General features: G+C 41.6%; 1 protein-coding gene across 4 annotated transcripts in view; it reads right to left on the reverse strand.

The window, feature by feature from the left end:
- Positions 1-22,124, reverse strand: part of LOC140481240 (serine/threonine-protein kinase Nek5-like) — a 95,429-nt gene that overhangs the window by 19,145 nt on the left and 54,160 nt on the right. For all 4 annotated transcript variants that reach the window (XM_072577128.1, XM_072577129.1, XM_072577126.1 and 1 more), the window contains 4 exons: positions 20,227-20,313; positions 14,184-14,264; positions 12,180-12,242; positions 11,470-11,611 (listed from right to left, as the gene is read on the reverse strand). In XM_072577128.1, the coding sequence (XP_072433229.1) occupies positions 11,470-11,611; positions 12,180-12,242; positions 14,184-14,264; positions 20,227-20,313 (373 nt within the window). The remainder of the gene's footprint in view (positions 1-11,469; positions 11,612-12,179; positions 12,243-14,183; positions 14,265-20,226; positions 20,314-22,124) is intronic.

The following is a 22,124-nucleotide window of genomic DNA, read 5'->3' on the forward strand; positions in this document are numbered from 1 at the left end:
TCCATTGTTCCCCGGACTACCTCACCTTGGAACTCCCGCTACCCCACTTTTACAAGCCCTTTTGGTCATGAACACTCCTCCCACTTTATCTCCTCCTACCCCTTCCATCTACACATGGTCTTTCTCCAACCACTCCACTCAAGCTTCGTTTCTCAACTCCCTCTTCTGCATCTTGCTGCCCTGTTTGTCTCTCCCTCCAAACCTTTCTACAATGGATCATTCAGACCAATCAACCCTTGTGCTCCCTTCATTGTGCTGCTGCCTTCCTCGAACACACTGACTCGTCCTAATTGGCACTGGCGGATTCCCACCTTAAAATGCCCTCTACGCTTACGCTCACGGTGCTCTACTTTATTGGGGAAGAAGGGCTGGCTGTGGAGGTCCTGCTGGATGCCACTCAGCGCACATTTCTCTGGCCTGACCCCAGTTCTTCACCTCGTGTTGCTGTCATCGTAAATGCCCCCGACACTCAAAGGATTTAGGTCCCATGGTGTACAGGCTTCAGATTCTGCAACAGACCCCTAGATCCCGCAGACCCGGGCTCTTATCCATATCGCTTATTCACAACGGGGAGGGGTTTTGCCTTATGAGCTGCTACTTGATCGTGAGCTTCATCTTCACCTTACACACTCCGCCCCCACCTCCCTCCTATGACACCCTTTGCTGCTTCGGACGCTCCCGACATTCCAATCACAGGGGCCTGATGCTCTCTGCGCCGCCTCGTACGGTCACTTTTAAAACTGGTGCCGCCTTGCCATCCATTCAGCAATACAATTTGTCATCCGTTGCCCGGGAAGGTATTAAACCTGTTATTGTCTCTCTCCTCCAACAAGGCATCCTGGTGCCAACTATCAGCCCTTGTAACACCCCTGTCTTCCCCATTCCCAAACCAGGCAAGCCAGGTCGCTGGCGCTTTGTGCAGGACCTGAGGGCCGTTAATGCTATCATTGTCCCGTGCTAGTAGGTGGTACCTGATATGAACGCTGTCCTCATTAGCCTCCCTTCCTCAGCCACTTGTTTCACCATTGTCTATTTCTGTTCAGCCTTTTTCTCCCTTTTTGCCTTTACTCACTGCGGTTGCCAATATACATAGACTCAGCTTCCTGAAGGGTACACGGACAGCCCCACTGTGTATATCTCGGCAGTCCACCAGATCTTCAAGGATCTCAACCTCCCGCCTAACAGTACCTTGGTTCAATATGCTGACAATTTGTTAGTGGCCTCTGACTCGCCTGTTGCCTGTTTGCAAGATATGATTGCCCTGCTCCATTGCCTGATACCAGGATATGATACCAGAAGGTTTCTGTTGAAAAGATGCAGCTCTGCCAACTGTCAGTGCAATATTTAGGCTTCAAACTCTTGTATGGCCTTCGCTCCCTGTCTCTCGACTGTATCGCCGCACTCTCTTCCCCTACTATGCGGACTGAACTTTTGTCCTTTTTGGGCAATGGTTAACTATTGGATACCCAACTACCTCGTCATTGATGCTCCTCTTTGCGAAGCCTCCTTGCCGAAACAGCAAACCCAGGTGACCCGGACACCTGAAATGCTGTTGGCCTTTAATGAACTGACACGGGTTTTGGCCTTGGCCCTGGCCCTCGGCATCCCCAATTTCAAGCAGCTGTTTCAGCTATATGTGGATGAAAAGGAGGGCTATGCGTTCAGAATTTTAACACAGAAGCATGGGGTTCTCCGATGTCATGCAGCTTTATATTCTGTACAATTGCCACCTGTTGTAAGGGGAATGCCAAGGTATTTGCGGTTCAGGCAGCTACCACGATAATGGTAGAAAAGTCCACCACCCCAGTTGTGCTTGAATATTCATGCACTTTTTTTGTTCCTCATTCTGTCTCCCTGTTGCTAAATTCAGCAGCAACTCAACATTTTACAGCTTCAATGAAAACTGGCTATGAGATCATTCATAGCGTGCCAACCTGACACTCCAGCGTGCCCCTGCTTTAAATCCGGCCATTCTTCTCCCTGTCCTACAGAACTCCCCCTCAGACGACCACGACTGTGGGCACACAGTCCAAGAGGCTGTGACCTCATGGCCTGACCTTTCTGAAATCCCATTCGACAATCCGGATCTCATTCTTTTCACGGATGGCTCCTCTTTCTGCCCCCGATCACCAGAGGCGAGCAGGCTACGCAATCTGCACCCCCTTTTAAGACCTAGAGGCCGCTGCGCTACCAGAAGAAACTTTGCCTCAGGCAGACAACTCTTTGCCCTCACCAGAGCATATATTCTTGCCAATAAGCAGTCTGCTAACATCTACACTGGCTCCCGAAATGCCTTTTGGTTGTCCATGATTTCAGTGTCCTCTGGCAACATAGAGGTTTCATTACTTCCTCTGGCAAACCCTTTCAGCATGCCCACCTCCTTAATAATCTTTTACAGGCCATCCTGCTCCCTTCCGCTATCACCATCATCAAATGCACCACCCACACCGCCGGTGATAACCCGATTTCACAGGGCAACGCTAGAGCCAATCACGGCACCAGACAAGATGCAGTGGCCCCCACAATAGGCCTCCCTCAAGCCCTAAAAATAGTCAAGGAAAATAACTGCTTAGATTTAGTCGAAGATATATGAGACGCACAACAGCACTCTTCGCCAGCTGAAAAAGACAGCTGGTCACGCATAGGCACCTGCGAGAGTTGTGTTTTGGGACTCCTGTTACACCTAGATAGGTGAATTATCGGCCCCAAATCCTTCTTGCATGTCCTCACCTGAGCTGCTCATGGCATTGGACATGCAGGAAAAAGAGGGATGATACATGCAGTACAACAACAGTAGTCTGCGCCAGGTTTAGCTGCAGCGGTTCAGGCCTTAATATCAATAGGCCTCCAAAATAACAATGCCAGGCCAGTGGCCAAGTTCGATCTCCTGCCAGCTCCTAATGGCCCTTTTAACCTCGTTCAGATTGATTTTGTGCGTATGCCCCCCAAGGCAAGGTTTTAAGTGCATGTTGGTGCTGATTGACATGTTTTCCAAGCGGATCGAGGTTTTCCCCACGAGAAAAGACGATGCTAGAACTGTAAATAAATGTCTCATGAAGGATGTGATCCCTAGTTTCAGCGTCCCAGAGAGCTTCAACAGCGATAGGGATACACATTTTACTTCAGAAGCCTCGAAATATCACATTCCATATCAACCCCAGTCCTCAGGGATGGTGGAACGGATGAATGGAACCCTTAAGAACACTCTAACAAAGATCACGCAAGACACAGGTCTACCGTGGCCTGTGGCCTTATCCCTAGCTCTTTACACCGTATGGAGCCAGGTCAGTGGAACAATAGGACTGACCCCATTTGAGGTCCTAATGGGGCGGCTGATGCCAACTGGGACTTGACCTCCCAAATTCCCGGTGGGTGTGGTACTCCTTTTTGACGCATGAGACCCTGCTAGATTATGTTAAAGCCCTAAGCAAAATGATTGCCCTTAACCATGCTCTGTTCAAGGAGGCCATCCCCACCCCCAGTAATGACCCAATGAATCCCTTCCACCCTGGGGATTATGTTCTGATCAAATCGTTTGAAAAGACTTCTCTTTCTCCTCGGTGGAATGGCCCATTCCTTGACTGCAGTCAAGGTTGAAGGAAGACCTGAGTGGAAACACACCACATGCTAGAAGAAGGCCCCATCACCTGAGGAACCCGAAGAGAAAGCCACGGAAGTACCTTTCGCCTGCCTACTGCAACGTGCCAGAAATAATCCCTGTGCTCCTCATCACCCTGCTCGCATTAATAGAGAACAGGGGATCTAGCAGCCCCTGTCAAGCGGGAGCTGCGTATTAACATTTTTCTGCACATGACTCGGGCCAATAATTACTCCCACTGCTGGGTGTGTGGCCATATTCCTGTCCACTCTAAGGGAGGCATTCCCCTGATGGCTATCCCACTTAACATCACTGAGACAGTCGAATGGTGGTTCGGTCAGACCCAGCCTGCCAGTGTGATGGTTCAGGCTCCCTGTGCCCCTCGCCACAACAAACTGTAAGGTGTACCTGGGAGACCGCAGGGTACCACCTGCACACATTCAAGGGTTGTTTTCAAGCCATGTACAATCTTTTGCACATTCCACTGCCCTGTTCCTTACCAACACCACTCTCTAAGGTGTTCCACAGGGTACTAGCTGCCTCAAAAGCAGCTTGTAGAGGGGTTGGAAGGCACAATCCAGCACGTGCTCCTATTTCTCTGCACCTCACCCCTTCTGGCAAACATCCCAGCCTTGAAATTATTCTGGATGTAGGTTTGCTTGCTGAGCTGGAAGGTTCATTTTCAGACGTTTCATCACCATATTAAGTAACATCTTTAGTGAGCCTCCAGACAAAACAGTGCTGGTGCTTCCTGTTTTCTATTTATATGTTTAGTTTTCCTTGAGTTGGTGATGTTATTTCATGTGGTGACATTATTTCCTATGGTGAAGTCATTTCCTGTTCTTTTTCTCAGGGGGTGGTAAATGGGATCCAAGTCAATGTGTTTGTTGATAGAGTTCCGGTTGGAATGCCATGCTTCTCGGAATTCTCATGTGTTTGACTTGTCCTAGAATGGATGTGTTGCCCCAGTCAAAATGGTGCCCTTCCTTATCTGTACGTAAGGATACTAGTGAGAGAGAGTCACGAGTTGTTTTGTGGATAGTTGATGTTCATGTATCCTGGTGGCTAGTTTTCTGCCTGTTTGTCTAGTGTAGTGTTTGTTACAGTTCTTGCATGGCATTTGTAAATGTTTTGTAACATTTGTTATTGTTTGTTTTGTAAACATTTCCTGACTTATTTTGTTTTAAATGATTTGGCACAAGACTTATTTCCCCAACAAACAAAATTGTAAACACAGGTATCCTAACTTGAACAAGAACAAAGAATATACAGGTTTTGAGATTTTCGCATGAACACATAGGTTCATGGAAAGATACTCTGCTGTCGTGTGTGCTAGGTTATCTAACTTTATAGTAAGCAATGGTCAAATCCTGTGGGTAAGTACATTTATCTGGCCTGTATATCATCAACCAACCATCACACAAGATGACAACTCAGATACTGCAAATATCATACCAGACAACAATCAGACAACATACCACACTTCTTCAACAAATCTGTAATGACAGGTAGCACTGAGGGAAGCTACAACACCAAGTTATGATAACTTTATAAGAACCAGATCTGGTCACTTCACATGTCCAACAAGGTATTATTTGGATGTATAGAGGCAATGAATCTATATGCATCCTTGTAAATATTGTCACAAAGCTGGTCCTTTTTTCTAAAAGCTATTTCTTTTGTCAAGGATATTGTGTCCGTGGTTTTTTGTAGAGTGGTCATAAACAGTTTGGGCTCTGAATTGGCTGGGTTTGGTACAGAAATAAAAGGGTATTGGGAGATCTTTTTGTTTATATGTAAACAGGTGAGTCTTTAGGCCAAAGCTTTTACCTTTGTAGAAGTAATCTGTAAAAATCAAGGGGGCGTGGCCTGCTCTCTAGCTAAGCAGTTCAGTTCAGAACTTTAGTTAAGAGTTCAGCAGTGGGCAGTGTGGAAACAGGCTGCTAGATTCTCTCTCCTTCTGCACTTCGAACTGGAAGCCTCTGTTTCATTTTTTGCTCGGTGTTTAAGGGGTTTGTTCATAGGGACTGTTGTGTATATTTGGAACAACATAATTAAGTCTAGTTTGGGATAGACCGAGTTCTGTGGATATTCTATATTCTGATCTTTGTGTTTCATTGTGTATTTTTTGTGAATAAATTTTTGTCTGTTTTAAAATCTCGTAGTCAACCTGGCTAACTATCTCTGGGTAATTTTCACTGTACATTTACCGAAACAAATTGCAAAGTTATGGTCTGGGGCTGCCTGCTTAAGAATGTTTTGAGTGGTCTGGCTTAGTCCATAACAGATTGGGGGCTCTTTGCAGGATTTTAAACAGCGAATGGTAGGTGCTAGTGTCTTTATTTCGGGTGTCGTTTTGGTTGGGTAGACAAAGTTTGGGATAGTGATGGCTCTTTCAGTCACTAACAGTTTTGTGGAGGTGGACGAGGTGAACTTAGCAGTTTTGCAAAAGGTGATTAAGGCCAAGCTGCAGGAATTAGCAGACAAGCTGGGGTTGGAGCTGCCTCATTCTGTGTGGAAGGGGGAGATAAATTACAGCAGTAGCTCAGCATTTAAACTTGCTAGAAACACCTCAGAATCTATAGAGATGGCAAGAATTTAATTGTAATTGAAGCGGCTTGAGTTAGAGGCGAGAGATAAGGAAATGGCAGCAGAATTGAAACAGTTTGAGTTACGATTAAAAGCAGAAGAGAGGGAAAAAGAGAGAGCATTTGAACTCAAAAACTGACATTTAAAAAGGAAAGTCAGCTTAAAAGGCTGGAGAGAAAGGCTGAGGGTAATCTTAGTGTGGAAGAGCAGAGAGTTAAAACAGCGAGGTTAGCAGCTGAAGTGGCTGATGATTATGAGCTGGTCCATAAAACATGGTTTGGCTTCCAGAATCAATTCCAGTCCGTGAGGGATAGAAACTGGGGGCAAAGAGAAATCCTCATGAGGAAAGGGAAAGGTAGGTCTCAGTGAAGATCATACGGATAACTTACCACAAAGTAAAAAGGAAACCGCTGAAGGGGATAAAGAAGGTAAAAAGCTCCGGTGTTTTCATTGTAACAAAGTAGATCACATGAAATCACAGTGTTGGTTGGCTAGGAGAAAGCCAGATGAAGGAAAACAGGACAAGCCTGGAAGTTTTGTTGACATGGTAACAGAAAGCCCAATGGAAGCTAGAAAGCTACATCAGAGCTTGATTAAGGAGGAAGTGCCTGATTTGCTTAAACAAAAATACCTGCAAAGGTAAAGTTTATTCACATAGGCGAGGAGTTGCAGGTAAAGAGGTTACAATATTAAGGGACACAGGATCCTCTCAGTCTGTGATGCTGACTGAAGAGGAGATATGTATCCCTGAAGGATTATTGCCAGTAAGGTACTGGCAACAGGAATTCATGGTGAGTCAAAAAGAGCTCAATTATATTAAGTGAGGCTAGAGAGTCAGAGAAGAGTGCAGAATTTGTGATAGGAGTACTGGACAAGCTCTCAGCTCCAGGAATACAATTTGCCCTTGCAAATGATATAGCTGATTCACCAGGAAGTGTGCTGCCTACTTTAGTTGAAAAGCCAGTGGAGATGCAGGCAACTGAAGAAATGCAGGACATTTATTCAGGAATCTTCCCTGATTGTGCAGTAATGAGATCACAGAGTCATAAATTGAGGCGGGAGAAATCAAAAGGCACAGATAAGGAAGCTGAAGTAGCATTATCAGAAACGTGTTTTGATCAGTTAAGTGGGACAGAACAGGATCAAATAGGTAAACATGCAAGTATCTTTAGCTCTGCTAAGCTTAGTGAGTTACACCAGAAAGATGAGAACTTAAAGCAGTTATAGCAAATGGAATACACATGGACAGAGGGTGATGCATCTCTGTGTGTTATTACTTAACAAATGATGTCTTAGTGAGGAAATGGAGACCATCACATATTCAAGCAGGTGGGAAATGGGCAGAAGTTCATCAAATTGTGTTGCCAGTAGGGTATCGAGAGGAGGTGCTGCGAGTGGCATATGAGCTATCACTTGGAGGTCATTTAGGGGTGAGGAATACACAGGCCAAATTACAAAAACATTTTTACTGGCCTGGACTACACAAGGGTGTAGCTGAATTTTGCCAGACGTGTCATACATGTCAGCTAATCGGAAAGCCACAGGCAGTAATAAAACCTGCACCTTTAATATCTATTCCAGCATTTGAGGAACCTTTCACAAGAGTCTTGACTGATTGCGTAGGACCCCTACCTCAAACAAAAAGTGAGAGTAAGTATTTATTAACAATAATGGATGCGTCGACTAGATTTCCCGAGGCATTTCCATTGTGCAATAACATAGATAAAAGGGTGTAGAAGAATTATTTAAATTTTTTACTAGGTACGGATTGCTAACAGTCAGATCAAGGATCAAACTTCACATCCAAACTATTCAAGGAGGTTAGGGATAAGCTTGGGAATAACACAATTTAATCTACTGCGTACCATCCAGAATCACAGAGAGTGCTAGAGAAATGGCATCAAACACTAAAGACCATATTGAGGGCCTATAGTTAGGACCACACAGATGATTGGGTTAAGGGAGTTCCTTATGCGCTTTTTGTGACCAAAGATGCACCAAATGAATCAACCTAATTCAGTCCATTTGAATTAATTTTGGGGCATGAAATAAGAGGACCATTAAAATTGATTAAGGAGAAATTAATAACTCAGAATTCAGAGACCACACATTTGGACTATGTGTCAAATTTTACAGAATGATTAGATAGAGTTGGGGAGCTGGCTAGACAATGTTTAAAAGTATCGTATAATTGTATAATGAAACAGGAAGCGGATAAGAAATCACAAATGCGCAATTTTGCCATCGGGGATAAGGTATTGCTGTTACTTCCAGTAATAGGAGTACCTTTAGAAGCAAGGTTTAATGGACCCTATCAAATTGAGAGGAAATTGATTGTGGAAAACTACTTGATAGGGACTCCAGACCGGAAGAAATCTCATAGAGTGTGTCATGTGAATATGCTCAAAAGGCATTTTGATAGGGAAGGAAAGCAAAAGGGGAAGATGTTAATGATTACAGCACAGAAGTAAGAACCACATTCAGAGGATTCTGAATTGGACATTCCTCAAATCAAATTGGACAACAAGGAAGGTGTCAAAAATTGGGATAAATTATTGAGTTACCTTCCACAAGGAAATCAAAATGACCTGAAAGACTTATTACTATCACATGGGGAGATATGGGGAAATAAACTGGGGATTACTAACCTAATTATGCATGATATAGATATAGGAGATGCTGTTCCAATTAAGCACCATCCTTATTGGCATTAACCCTCTAAAGTTGGCACAGGTTCAGAAGGAGGTAGAATGCATGCTCCAAGATAGCATAATCAAAGTGAGTTACAGTGACTGGACCTCGCCCATAGTCATGGTGCCAAAGCCAGATGGTACCCAACGGTTATATGTGGACTATCGCAAAGTTAATGCCATTACAAAGACCGATACAGCAGGACTGTGTCAACAAAGTGGGACAAGCAGCTTACATTTCTAAGTTGGACTTGTTCAGAGGCTACTGGCAGGTACCTCTGTCAGAGAGAGCAAAGGCAATTTCAGCTTTTGTAATGCGAAATGGACTGTGTCATTTCAAAGTCATGCCATTTGGTATGAAAAACGCTCCAGCCACATTTCAAAGACTAAATAATAGGGTAAATGCCAGATTACACAACTGTCTGGTGTATATTGATGACCTGGCGATTTTTAGTCACTCACGGAAGGAACATTTACAACATTTATTGGACTTGTTCGATCAACTTCAGAAGGCAGGCTTGGTGGTAAACCTAGCTAGGATGCAAAATCAAAAGAATTGGGGTATTTCCCATACCATCAACGAATAGAGCAGTACTACAGTTCCTGGGATTGAGTGGATTTTACCAAAAGTTTGTGCCGAATTTTAGCAGTGTGACTGCTCCACTCACTGAATTGTTAAAAAAGGGCAAGAAGTTTCAGTCAACAGCAGACTGTCAAAAGGCATTTGACAGCCTAAAAACTGTGTTAACCACTGCCCCAGTATGGGCCACACCAAATTACATGAAGCCTTTCAAAGTGGCTATTGATGCCAGTGATGTGGGCGTTGGCGCAGTGCTCCTGCAGGAGCATGAAAGACCTATTGGGTATTTTTCCAGGAAGTTGAATGTTCAGCAACAGAAATATTCTATGGTGAAGAAAGAGACTTTGAGCTTGGTGCTAGCATTACCTCATTTCAGTGTTTATATTAGCAGCAACACATCTGAGACAATTGTATACACTGATAATAACCCATTGACATTCGTGGAGAAATTTAAGGACAGAAATACCAGACTGTTTCAATGTTGTTGCAGCCATTCAACTTGACAATTGTGCATGTGGCAGGTTGTGAAAACGTGATTGCTGATGTGTTATTGAGACTCGAATGAGATATGGAGGCGTTCGGTGGCGGGTGTGCCATTGCCTGAATTCGAATGTGGTTGTGCATGTTTACATGCGTGTAGTCAGTGTAGTGTACATATGTGTTTTAGAGTACAAACCATTTTTTTTTGTTTTGAGGGGATTTAAAAATGAAGCCATCTTTGGACATTGATTGTTCATTATCTTAATGAGAGAGGTGTCACAAAGCAGGTCCTTTTTTCTAAAAGCTGTTCCTTTTGTCAAGGATACTATGTCCTTGTTTTTTCCGGGGGGGGGTCATAAACCCAGCCAATTCTGGCTCCTAATTGAGAGATGAAAGAGTATTGGGAGGTCTTTTTGTTTATATGTAAACAGATAAGACGTTAGTCCAAAGCGTTTATGTTTGTAGAAGTAACTGTATAAGTCAAGGGGGCGTAGCCTGCTCTCTAGCTGAGCAGTTCTGTTCAGAACTTTAGTTAAGAGTTCAGTGGTGGGACATTAATTCTCTCTCCTTCTGCCCTTCTAACTTTGAACTGTAAGCCTCTGTTTCATTTTTTGCTCTGTGTTTAAGGGGGTTTGTTTATTGGGACTGTTGTATATTTTCGGAACAGCACAATTAAGTCTAGTTTGGGATAGTCTGAGTTCTGTGGGTATTCCATATTCTGTTCCTTGTGTTTCATTGTGTAATTTTGTGAATAAATTTTCGTCTGTGGTAAAACCTGGTAGTCAACCTGTCTAACTTACTCTGGGTAATTTTCACTGTACACTAACCGAAACAAATTGCAAAGTTACGGTCTGGGCTGTCTGCTTAAGAGTGTTTTGAATGGTCTGGCCTAGTCCATAACAACGTTATCAAAAAAGGGTTCGCCTTCTTCAAAGGGAAAAGGGAGGATTTTGTATTTGGGTGTGGATTCCAGACTGGACAAGCCTGTACCTTTAAAACCTCCACAAGACATCATAACAAGTGGCATTCTGGTATAAAGATACTGACCTCACCTTCAGTAATTCTCTCTGTGTAATGGAGTCAGTCATTTACACATGTGTATTGTATAGTAACATCAGCAAGCACAGATGCTAGACTATGTGTGCATGTCTGTGATGTGTAGCCCTGTGAATATTTAGTGCTATAAATCAATTTTAAAGAATAAATGCTTCTTGAAATAAATAAGATATTTGATTCCACAAGAACTCAATGTATGCGATATACATTGCAAATATTAACATATTGAAAATCACAAATCTATATCAGTTCCTGTGATTAAAACACATTCTAGATTACACCTTTCAATGTCAAAAAATATACTAATTGAAAACCAAAATATTGTAGATGCTAATCTGATGCACAGATCATTTGTACAGAGTTGAATGCAAAATCAAAGTTGAGATTTCTGACAGGTACTGTATAGATAATCATCAGTAAAGCATATCTTAATACAGCAAAAATTTACAGGGCATATGGTAAAGTTTTCTACATACCTTCCATTTGAGAGGATGTTACTTCTAACGTTTTGTTTGCAAGATCTTCAAGAATATTTCCTGCCTCAGTGAACTGCCATTTCTTCTGTTTAAGGATTTCTCCTTGTTCGTGCGTCAGTGTTTTATTTAACATGTCCAGTTCCTAAAACATAACGGCATTTGCTGTGCTAATTCGTCATGAAAATTAACAGAAACATTTATTTTTAGTTCAATCTTAAGACAACATTACAACTTTGGTGTTAGGACCAACTTTAAATCATCATTGTTTTCAATGATGATTTATTATAGTAGCATTACAGGCAGTATTTTTATAGTTTGCTTTCTGTATAAGCCCTGCCTTCATCAAGCAGAGCTTTCAGTCAATTGTAAGTGACTCTGAAATTCTCTCCAGGAAAAGTGCACTTCCGGCTGCTCAAAACCTATTCCATCAATGATTTCTACCTCCCTCCTTTGGTCATTTTCCTTATTTGTGAAACACTCTGAGATGTAGTTTAATTTAATTGTGGGATGCTCTTCAGAGTGTGGACTCGATGGGCTGACTGGCCTGCCTCCACACTGTAGGGATTCTATGGATTAAGGACATCAGATAAATGCAAATTATCATACCTCTGTGCTTGCTAATGTAATTTGCATTTCAGTTGAGCAATAAAATGATTTCAAAATTCTGATCCAAAATATTTTTATCTTTAGAAAACAGTAGTTAAACTCACCTCCTCTTGCTGGGAATCTTCATGACTCAACTCTTCATCCAACATTATCTCAAATTTTATTCCCTGATTTTGGAAACGAAAAGCTTGTTTAGAATAATACACATATGACAGATTTTAGTTTATTCAGTTCCAAAGGACCATACCGAAGATCCAATCTAATATAATGTGGAGGTGCAGGTGTTAGACTGAGGTAGACAAAGTTAAAAATCATGTTTTCGGAGCCCTGCTCCTTCATCAAGTAGTTCTGAAAGTTTGTACTTCCAAATAAACTTTTTGGACTATAATCTGGTGTTGTGTGATTTTTAACACTGTAATAATGACATACTCCAAATAATTCACAGCAAACATTAACACACTCATACAGAACCCCAGATGTAATGTCTAAAGGACAGCACCAATAGTATTATTTTATTTATATGTAAGCATAGAAATATGTTAGTCTGTCAAAAATACAAAGGAAGTATAAACATAAAAATTCCTGCTCACAAAGTACACTTATGATCTAGTTGAACCTTTACAGTTCACAGATCTCAGAGTTTAAACTCATCAGTCACTTAACTGAGGAACTTGATTGAAAGTGTGGTATTCTAATAGTTTTCTGCCATTGTGCTCTGAATAAATGAGTATGAAATGGTGGGAATAGGGGTGGTCAAGGAATCAGGGTGAACAGAGGTATACTGCATTTTGCTTTATCTATAAATGTTAACAAAATATAATTAAGTTATTATAAAGCTGTGTCAGATAGGTCTGGTAACTAGATTTGGGGTGGCATGGTGGCTCACAGCAGCAGGGACCCAGGTTCGATTCCAGCCTGGGGTGACTGTCTGTATGGAGTTTGTACACTCTCCCCGTGTTTGCGTGGGTTTTCTCCAGGTGCTCTAGTTTCCTCCCACAGTCCAAAGATGTGCCAGTCAGGTGAACTGGCCATGCTAAATTGCCCATAGTGTTAGGTGCATTAGTCAGAGGGAAATGGGTCTGAGTGGGTTACTCTTCAGAGTGTCGGTGTGGACTGCTTAGGCCGAAGGGCCTGTTTCCACACTGTAGGGAATCTAATCTATGGTCAACTTGATTTTGGTTGGCTCAGTGGTTAGCATTGCTGTCTCACAGCACCAGCGTCCCCAGGTTCGATTCCAGCCTTGGGTAACTGTGTGAAGTTTGCACATTCCCCCTGTGTCTGTGTGGGTTTCCTCCCACAGTCCAAAGATGTGCCAGTCAGGTGAACTGGCCATGCTAAATTGCCTATAGTGCTAGGTGCATCAATCAGAGGTAAATGGGTCTGGGTGGGTTACTCTTTGGAGGGTCAGTGTGGACTGGTTGGGCCGAAGGGCCTCTTTCCACACTGTAGGGAATCTAATCTAATCTAATCTTAATGTGTTATACAATAAACTTGATCAAAACTGTTTCATTCATAGATGCTAGAGCTTTTATTAAAGAAAGCATCCATATCATCGCCATTTTCTTCATGACATTCATGACAAATGCTCTCTTACAAAACATGTGAAAATTTAAAATTAATACTATTAATCTTTCAAAACTGTTTTTCTTCTCCCTGAAGATCTCAAGGTATACATCACACCTTATACATTGCATAGCCATTTAACAATAGCTGCATCAAATGTCACATGCTTTAATTAACTTGCTCTAGTCTTTACTTTAACTTCCCCATAACCTGCTCCATTGTACCTCAGCATCATTTTATTAATTGGTGAATTTTTTAATGTTGGAACATGCATAAAAACTGCACATATACATACCTAAAAAGACTTATTTTTTAAAAATTTACATTTAGCTTTAGTTATTCCAATGCTATGCCATTATATTAATGCGTTTTATGAACATTTAATGCTTTGTCACATGTGAATCATTCAGTTAGAAGGATGACAGGATATTAACTGTATCCCACAGCTTTTCACAATTTTTCAGTCACATACTTGGTGAACAAAACATTTGTGTATGGTTATGATGATTATTGGGCACTTTTAATCTGAGGGGAACCACCATTACCTTAACTTTGTGTTTGAGCACCAGTGCTTTCTTTTCCATTTGGTGCTGCAATCTCATTTGCTTCAGATCTTCCTCAATGACCTATCGATGAATTAAAAATAATGTATAATGAAATAAATGAATTAAACAAAAGTTTCATATGGAGGATACTTCACCAGTGATACTGCGCAGCCAAATAGTTTGTATTTCTATAGAGATTTCATATGTACTATTTAAATGTGCCAAGAAGTTTGTTATTCCAATGGTTAGGAAAAAAAATTGCTCTTCGATAAGAACTGTTATGAATTTGAATGTGTGTACTGTACCTTTAAGAGAGAGTGAAAACTGTTTTGCATTGAGAGCTTACAAGCACCTGTCATATGACTAACTAGCAGTCCCAGTGTGGACTGGAAAATTGAAAATATATAACATTTGGTTGTGAAACAGATACCCGATTTGGCTGCTATTTTGATAACAATTCAAATTTAACCAATCAGTTTAAATTAAAACCCAATCGAGTTTGAATTTGTTTTTGCCAACATCAAATGAATGAGACAATCCGATATTGGGGTATAAAAAACAGGCAGTTTGAAAGTCAGACAGAGCAATTGCAATCGAGGGAGTGACTGCCATTGAGAAAGATTGCCATTCAAAAACACTCTCTATCAAGGGTACCTTTATCATATGAAACATCTTCGCAGTAAAAGACAAAACGACCCAGGGAGATCTGCAGCCAAAAGAGGAAAGACACTGACAACTTCAGCTGCTATATGGTTTTGAAATAAAGTTGATGTAATTTTAATAAGTGCTTTTTTTATATAGGAAGGGTGGCTCAGTGGTTAGCACTGCTGCCTCACTACGCCAGGGGCCCAGGTTTGATTCCTGCCTCGGGCGACTGTTTGTATGGAGTTTGCACATTCTCCCCGTGTCTGCATGGGTTTCCTCCCACAATCCAAAGATATGCAGGTCAGGTGAATTGGCCGTGCTAAATTGCTCATAGTATGTTAGGTGCATTAGTCAGGGGTAAATATAGGGTATGGGAGTGGGTATGGGTGAGTTACTCTTCGGAGGATCAGTGTGGACTTGTTGGGCCAAAGGGCTTGCTTCTATACTGTAGGGAATCTAATCTAATATTGTTATAGAGTTGGAGGCAGATAATAAGCAGCCAAGAGAAAGGGGGCTGAGAGTTGTGAATAGTTATTGCTTAAAGTTCAGTTGTAGAGATATGGAATAAATTGATATTACTTTCTTTAAATAGTGGAATTCTCTGTCACTCATACTTTAACAGATTACCAGGCAAGGTGAGCCTTTCTGGGTGTTTGGTTTAATTAACAGAAGAGTTCACCACCAAGTCGTAACAATACACAATGTGTTCAGGTGATAATTTTCTGCATCTGACTTCATAAGTAAATTTAGCTCTATTCTCTATATATTTTATTGTTCCCTGAATCTGTCAGTTCTGAAAGTGATTTGTCCTTATAATAAGTGGGACTTTAAATACGTCATTCATTTTTAAAAAAATTTTTAACATGACTCCTTTATAATTGCTTAAGAGCAGTTTAGAGAAGGTTCACTCTACTCATTCATGGAATGAAGAGTTTATCTTATGAGGCAGGTTAAGCCTGTATAGCTTTGAAATTTAGAAAACCTGGAGGTGCTCTTACTGGAGCATATAAGATCTGAGAGGACTGGATTCAGCATATAACAGGAAAATGTTCTTCTTTTAGCGAGACTAATACATAGTTCAAGAATAAGAGGTCTCATTATGAAACAGAGAAACACGAGAAGGTCACTTAGCCCTTTGAGTCTGCTCTGCCATTCAATGTGATCATAGCTGATCATTCAACTCAGTATAATGTTCCTGCTCTCTCCTCATATTCTTTTATCTCTTTCTTCATTCAATGTTTTGACCCAAACTTTGTTCAGTGATAGAGAATTCCACAGGCTCACAACTCTGGGTGAAGAAATTTCTCCTCATCTCAGTCTTAAATGGATGACCCCAGATGCTTTGACAGTGACCCCTGGTTTTAGATTCCCAGTCAACTGGAACAATATTTCTGCATTTACCCTGTCTAGTTCTGTTAGAATTTTATAGGTTTCAATAAGATCCCCCTTTATTCTTCTAAACTCCCGTGAACATAGTCCTAATCAAACCCTTTTCTCTGTATTTGTCATCAGGAATCAGTCTATTCAACCTTCGCTGCACTCCCTTCATAGCCAGAACATCCTTCTCCAGGTAAGGAGACTAAATATTCCAGGTGCGGTCTCACCATGGTCCTATATAATTGTGGTAAGTCATTCCCTGATCCTGTACTCAAAACCTCTCACTATGAACGCCAACATACAATTTGCCTTCTTCACTGTCTGCTGCACTTGCTACTTACTTTCAGCAATTTCTGTATGAGAACATCCAAACCTTGTTTCCTTTTTCAATCAATCATCATTCAGATAATAATCTTCCTTCCTGCTTTTGCTATCAAAGTGTATAACCTCACATTTATCCACATTGCACTTCATCATAAGAATGTGGAATTTTCTTTCTCAGCACATTATTGAGGTTGAGTCTTTAAGTTTATTCAGGATTGAGTTATTTAGGCTTTGGATAGACAAGAGGATCAAGGATTTTGAAGGGTAGACAGGAAAGTAGAGTTGAGATCACAAACAGAGCAGCTGTGGTCACACTGAACACACTGATAAAAGGGATACTACTCTGAGGTCCTATATTCCTGTTGTTATGAACCAGGCCAGACCCCCTCAAAACATTTTAAGGAAGTGGCCAGACCCTAACTTTGCTAGTTGTTTTAAGCAGATGTAATACAGATATTCCAGGAGGCATGCTGTTGGTCCAACCACATAGTTTTAAAGAAAACAGAATTTATTTACAAGATTGCCGAATGAAACACAAACAAAAGAGAACAGAATACTGAATAACATAACCTATCCAAACCCAACAAATCATCCCACCCTAACGATGCTGTTCCAAATACTTACAACAATCCTCATAAACACCCCTAAACACAAAAGGAAAAAAAAATACAGAGGGTCTTACAGGAGAGTCATAGAGATGTACAGCATGGAAACAGACCCTTTGGTCCAACTCGCCCATGCTGACCAGATATCCCAACTTGCAATTCTGTTCTCCTTCCTATTGGAAGGATGTTGTGAAACTTGAAAGGGTTCAGAAAACATTTACAAGGATTTTGCCAGGGTTGGAGGATTTGAGCTGTTGGGAGAGGCTGATTAGGGCTGGGGCTGTTTTCCCTGATGCGTCGGAGGCTGAGGGGTAACCTTATAAAGGTTTATAAAATCATAAGGGGCATAGCTCAGATAAATAGACAAAGTCTTTTTCCTGGGTTGGGGGAGTCTTGAACTAGAGGGCATAGGTTTAAGGTAAGAAGGGAAAGATATAAAAAGGACCTAAGGGGTAACCTTTTCACGCAGAAGATGGTGCGTATGTGGAATGAGCTACCAGAGGAAGTGATGGAGGCTGGTACAACTGCAACATTTAAAAGAAATCTAGATGGGTATATGAAAAGAAAGGGTTTGGGCCGGGTGCTGGCAGTTTCACAACGTTCTTCCAATAGGAAGGACAGCAGAATTGCATGCAATATTCCAAAAGATGTCAGAGAGAGTGAGAGGACTAGCATAAAAATGCTTCATTGGGACCAACAGCTTTTTGTTTTAACTGACTGCCAAAACCAAATCAAACCAGAGCAAAGCTGAGCTGGGAGCACAGGCCACTCCCCTTTCATTGTACGTGATTTTTTAAAACTTGAAAGCGTTTTTCTTGAGGAAGTATCTGTTAGCTATAATCAAATTGGTCCTAAAGTCCTTCAACTTAGACTTTTCGGAATCTGTGTCTTTTACGACCACTCTGAAAAAATCCCAAGGACAGCATAACCTTGTTAAAGAAGTAGTATCGTCACACTGTGTCCCTTTTAAGACGCAGGGATAATGAGTGTCATTTCTATACAAGCAAATGTCACTAATATTTTTACCTAAAAGCTTGGAACAAATAATAGAGTGTTTTTGCAAGTTTACATTCCTGGTAGAATTAACAATCAAAATAAATAATATGTACCTTTCAGGTTTGTCCTGAGGTGAGAAATGCTTTCACAACTTCTAGCCACAAATTCATATCAGCCTGCAGTAACTGAATCACCAGTACCCACACTGTAAACATGACATCTTGCCCACATGAGTTGTGCGCATTGCTGGCTAGGCTAGCATTTGTACACATTCTTTCTTGCCCTTGAGAAGATAGGGGTGAGCTGCCTTCTTGTACCATTACAGCCCCTGGGGACTAAGAACAGCCACAAAGTCATTTGAATGGGTGTTACAGCAAATGAAAGCAACAGTTATATAGCGCCAAGTCAGGTATGTGGCTTGGAGGAGAAGTTTCAGGTTGTGGCATTCCCATCCGCCTGCTGTCCTTGTCCTTCCTGGCAGTAAAAGTTGTGGATTTGAAAGGTACTGTCAAAGGAGTAAACCTGACTGCTGTTCTCCAAGAAGCTGGCTTAATACAAGAGGGGGGGGGGGGGGGTGGAGAATGGCTGTCTGTACCACCTCTGCTCACATCTCAAGAATGGACATGTTTATTTTAAAAATCAACCTTGCATACGATAGAATGTGGAATCATATTCCAATGTTGTTCTGAAGTAAAGCACCAATTAAAATGGACAGTTCAACCTTTAAAGATACATTACAAACCTTCAGATATTCATCTCACTGCTGCAACAAAAATCAATGCACAGGGAATAATGCAATGCACAATCTATCTTTGTGACCTGATACACATATTGATGAGGAGATGCCCTGAGCAGAAGTATGGCACTTTAGCATCAGAGAACAAGGAAAACTGGTCCACCTCTCCTCCACTCCAAACACCTCACCATACCCCTATGGCACCTTCCCATGCAATCACAGCAGGTGTAATAGCTGCCCATTTATTCCCCCCCCCCCTCACTATCCAAAGCCCCAGACTCACCTTCCAGGTGAAACAGCGATTTACCTGCACCACTCAATGTAGTCTATTGTATTCACTGTCACAATATGATCTCCTCTACACTGGGGAGATCAAACACAGACTGGGTGACTGCTTTGCAGAACACCCATGTTCTGTCCATAAAATGACCCTGAGTTTCCAGTTGCCAGCCACTTCAACACACCACCGTATTCCGCTGCCAACATTTCTGTCACAAGCCTGCTGTAGCGCTCCAGCAAACCTCAGTGCATGATCAAAGAACAGCATCCCATTTTCCGCTTGGGGACCCTGCAACCTCTAGGACTCTATGTTGAGCTCAATAACCTGATTCTGTCCCTTCATGTATTTTACCCAACCCCACACCTGGGTCTTGCCATGACATGGGTTGCTTTCAGCATAGCCAACCCATTCTCTCCTACTTTAGCTCTCCTTATCATTTATTCAGTTTCTGTTCTGTCCTCATCTATCATCAATAATCCTCTCGTCTGCCTACTCCTTTCATATTTCTCTCTTTCTCTCTCTCTTTCCCCCTGGGCTCCATTTCCACCTATCTGCTTACATCTCCTACCCAACCCCCAATCTCTTCTTTAGCATAAATACTACATTTTCCTAACTGCGATCAGTTTTGAGTCACTGTACTCACAACATTAACTCTGCTTTCTTCCCATGGATGCTGTGTTCACCAGCAATTTGTTTTTGTGTGGCATTACACATTTTTGAGGTCAGTGTGCCTTTAAGAGACATGCCCATGATGTCATCATTGTATCACAGCATGTGACCTGAGGGTAGAAATGTTTCATCTTCCATCTTACCTTGAACCACTTGAAGTGTAAAATGCTACTTTGTCATAATCCACTAGCTTAATATTAGACAAAACACTTAGGTGTCTGAAAAAGGAAATATTTACATACAATAGCTAGCTGTCATACATGTTGTTTGGATTCTTTAACAGCACAATATTCAAGCCCAGATTTTTATATTATGAGGGTTAATATAAGCATTGCTACATTGGGCAAAATACCCGGTTGGAGGCAATATCATATCATTATTTATACCATTTGTGATAGTAAGCTGTAGTACCTGATGAGGCTGTTTGTCTTTGTTTTGTTCCTGAAGCTCAGTCACTTTTTCAATATGGTATGTCTCAGCTAATATACCAGGATGATTCTAGGACACATGCGCAAAAAAGAAGCACAAAAGCCATACGTTCATTAGTTACATCTTCTCACCAGTTTGAAAATATCTGGCTGCAACAGGAGCAATGCACATTATTTTTATTTACATTGAGAGTTTTAAAGGTGGATTCACCCACCACATTTCACAAATGTTAATATTCTGATCTCAAAAGTACCTCATAATTTGGCAAGTGTTTTTATAGGCAGAGTAAGACTGTACTTTTTCCTGAAGCAACTTCAATGGTGTTACAAGGTATAGGCAGTTTAACAAATAGGTTTGCAAAGTATGTGCCCAAGACCATCAGCAAATATGGTTAAATTCCCCACGCAAAAAAGCACATGATTCATTTAAGTCTGATGTTTTGCAGTAGAATTCATGTTGTTATTAATGAAGTCCATAAAAATCATTCAGGCCCTTTCTCATCCAGCATTTTACTCCATTTTATTTAGCTTTAATAGATTGAAAGAGGAAATGTGCATGGGGCGGCATGGTGGCTCAGTGCTTAGCACTGCAGCCTCACAGCGCCAGGGACATAGATTTGATTACAACCTCAGGTGACTGTCTATGTGGAGTTTACACATTCTCCCCGTGTCTGCGTGGGTTTTCTCCCACAATCCAAACATATGCTAGTTAAGTGAACTGGCTGTGCTAAATTGCCCGTAGTGTTCAGGGATGTGTAGGTTAGGTCAAAGGTAAATATAGGGTAGGGGAATGGGTCTGGGTGGGTTGCTCTTCACAGGGTCAGTGTGGATTTGTTGAGCTGAAGGGCCTGTTTCCACATTGTTGGGATTCTATGATCTATTTGGTAATTCAACGGTTTTGAATGTCCTTAAAGGACCCCAAGAGTTATTCATGTGGCTCTCCTTCTCAGCACATGGACATATGAATTAGGAAAAAGAGTAAGCCATTCAGATCCTACAGCCTGCTCTGCTATTCAATAAGGTCACAGCTGATCTCATTGTAGCCTTAACTCCACATTCCCAATACAATTTGAGTCACTCAAGAATTTGAACCTCTGCTTTAGATATATTCAATGACTGTGCTGCAACTACTCTTTCAGAAAGAGTTTCAAAGATTCAAAACACTGAGAAAATAATCTCCTTATCTCAATTTTAAAGTATTTCTAATTTCTCCAACAGGAGGAAACATCCTTTCAGCATCCATCCTGTCAAGTCCTCTCAAGATATCTCAAAAAGATCATGTTTTTATTCCTCTAAATTCCAATGGATACAGGCCCAGCTGAGTTTGTACGTGGTGACAGAGACCAGCAGAAGAGGACAAACTAATGAATGAAGAAGGAAGGCAGCAAAATTCTGAAACAACAGATATAGAAAGCACTGTAGGAATATAAAAAAGAACCACAAAAAAGCATAGAATGAGAAAGATATTCAACTCAGTATAGTAACTATATAAAGTCACCAAAGTATTATTGAAACCTCGCACTGCACTCTCAGAGACAGGCAGCTGGTGATAGTAGTGATTTAATCTGAGGGCTACTACACATCAGGCAAGTGGAGAGGTCAAGAAGGAGGGAGCTCCATGTCGGTGACATTTGCAGTCAGACACTCCATGTCTGGCCTGTCCAGAATTCATCTATTAGAAGAAAGTGGGACAAAGTCCATTCATCAGAAGAGGAGCATTACAGGTCTTTTTTTTAATGTGAGTTTCGGCCATATATCAGGTTCTCCACTGGGAAAGCTCCCAAACCCATTTTGACAGGTATGTGTCTATGGTAAGTGAAGAGGTGCTAGGTAAGGGTGGTCTGCCAGATGCACAAGAAGGTAGGTTACTAGTTAGATGAG

Source organism: Chiloscyllium punctatum, chromosome 9, assembly GCF_047496795.1.
Source record: "Chiloscyllium punctatum isolate Juve2018m chromosome 9, sChiPun1.3, whole genome shotgun sequence".
Classification (NCBI taxonomy): domain Eukaryota; kingdom Metazoa; phylum Chordata; class Chondrichthyes; order Orectolobiformes; family Hemiscylliidae; genus Chiloscyllium; species Chiloscyllium punctatum.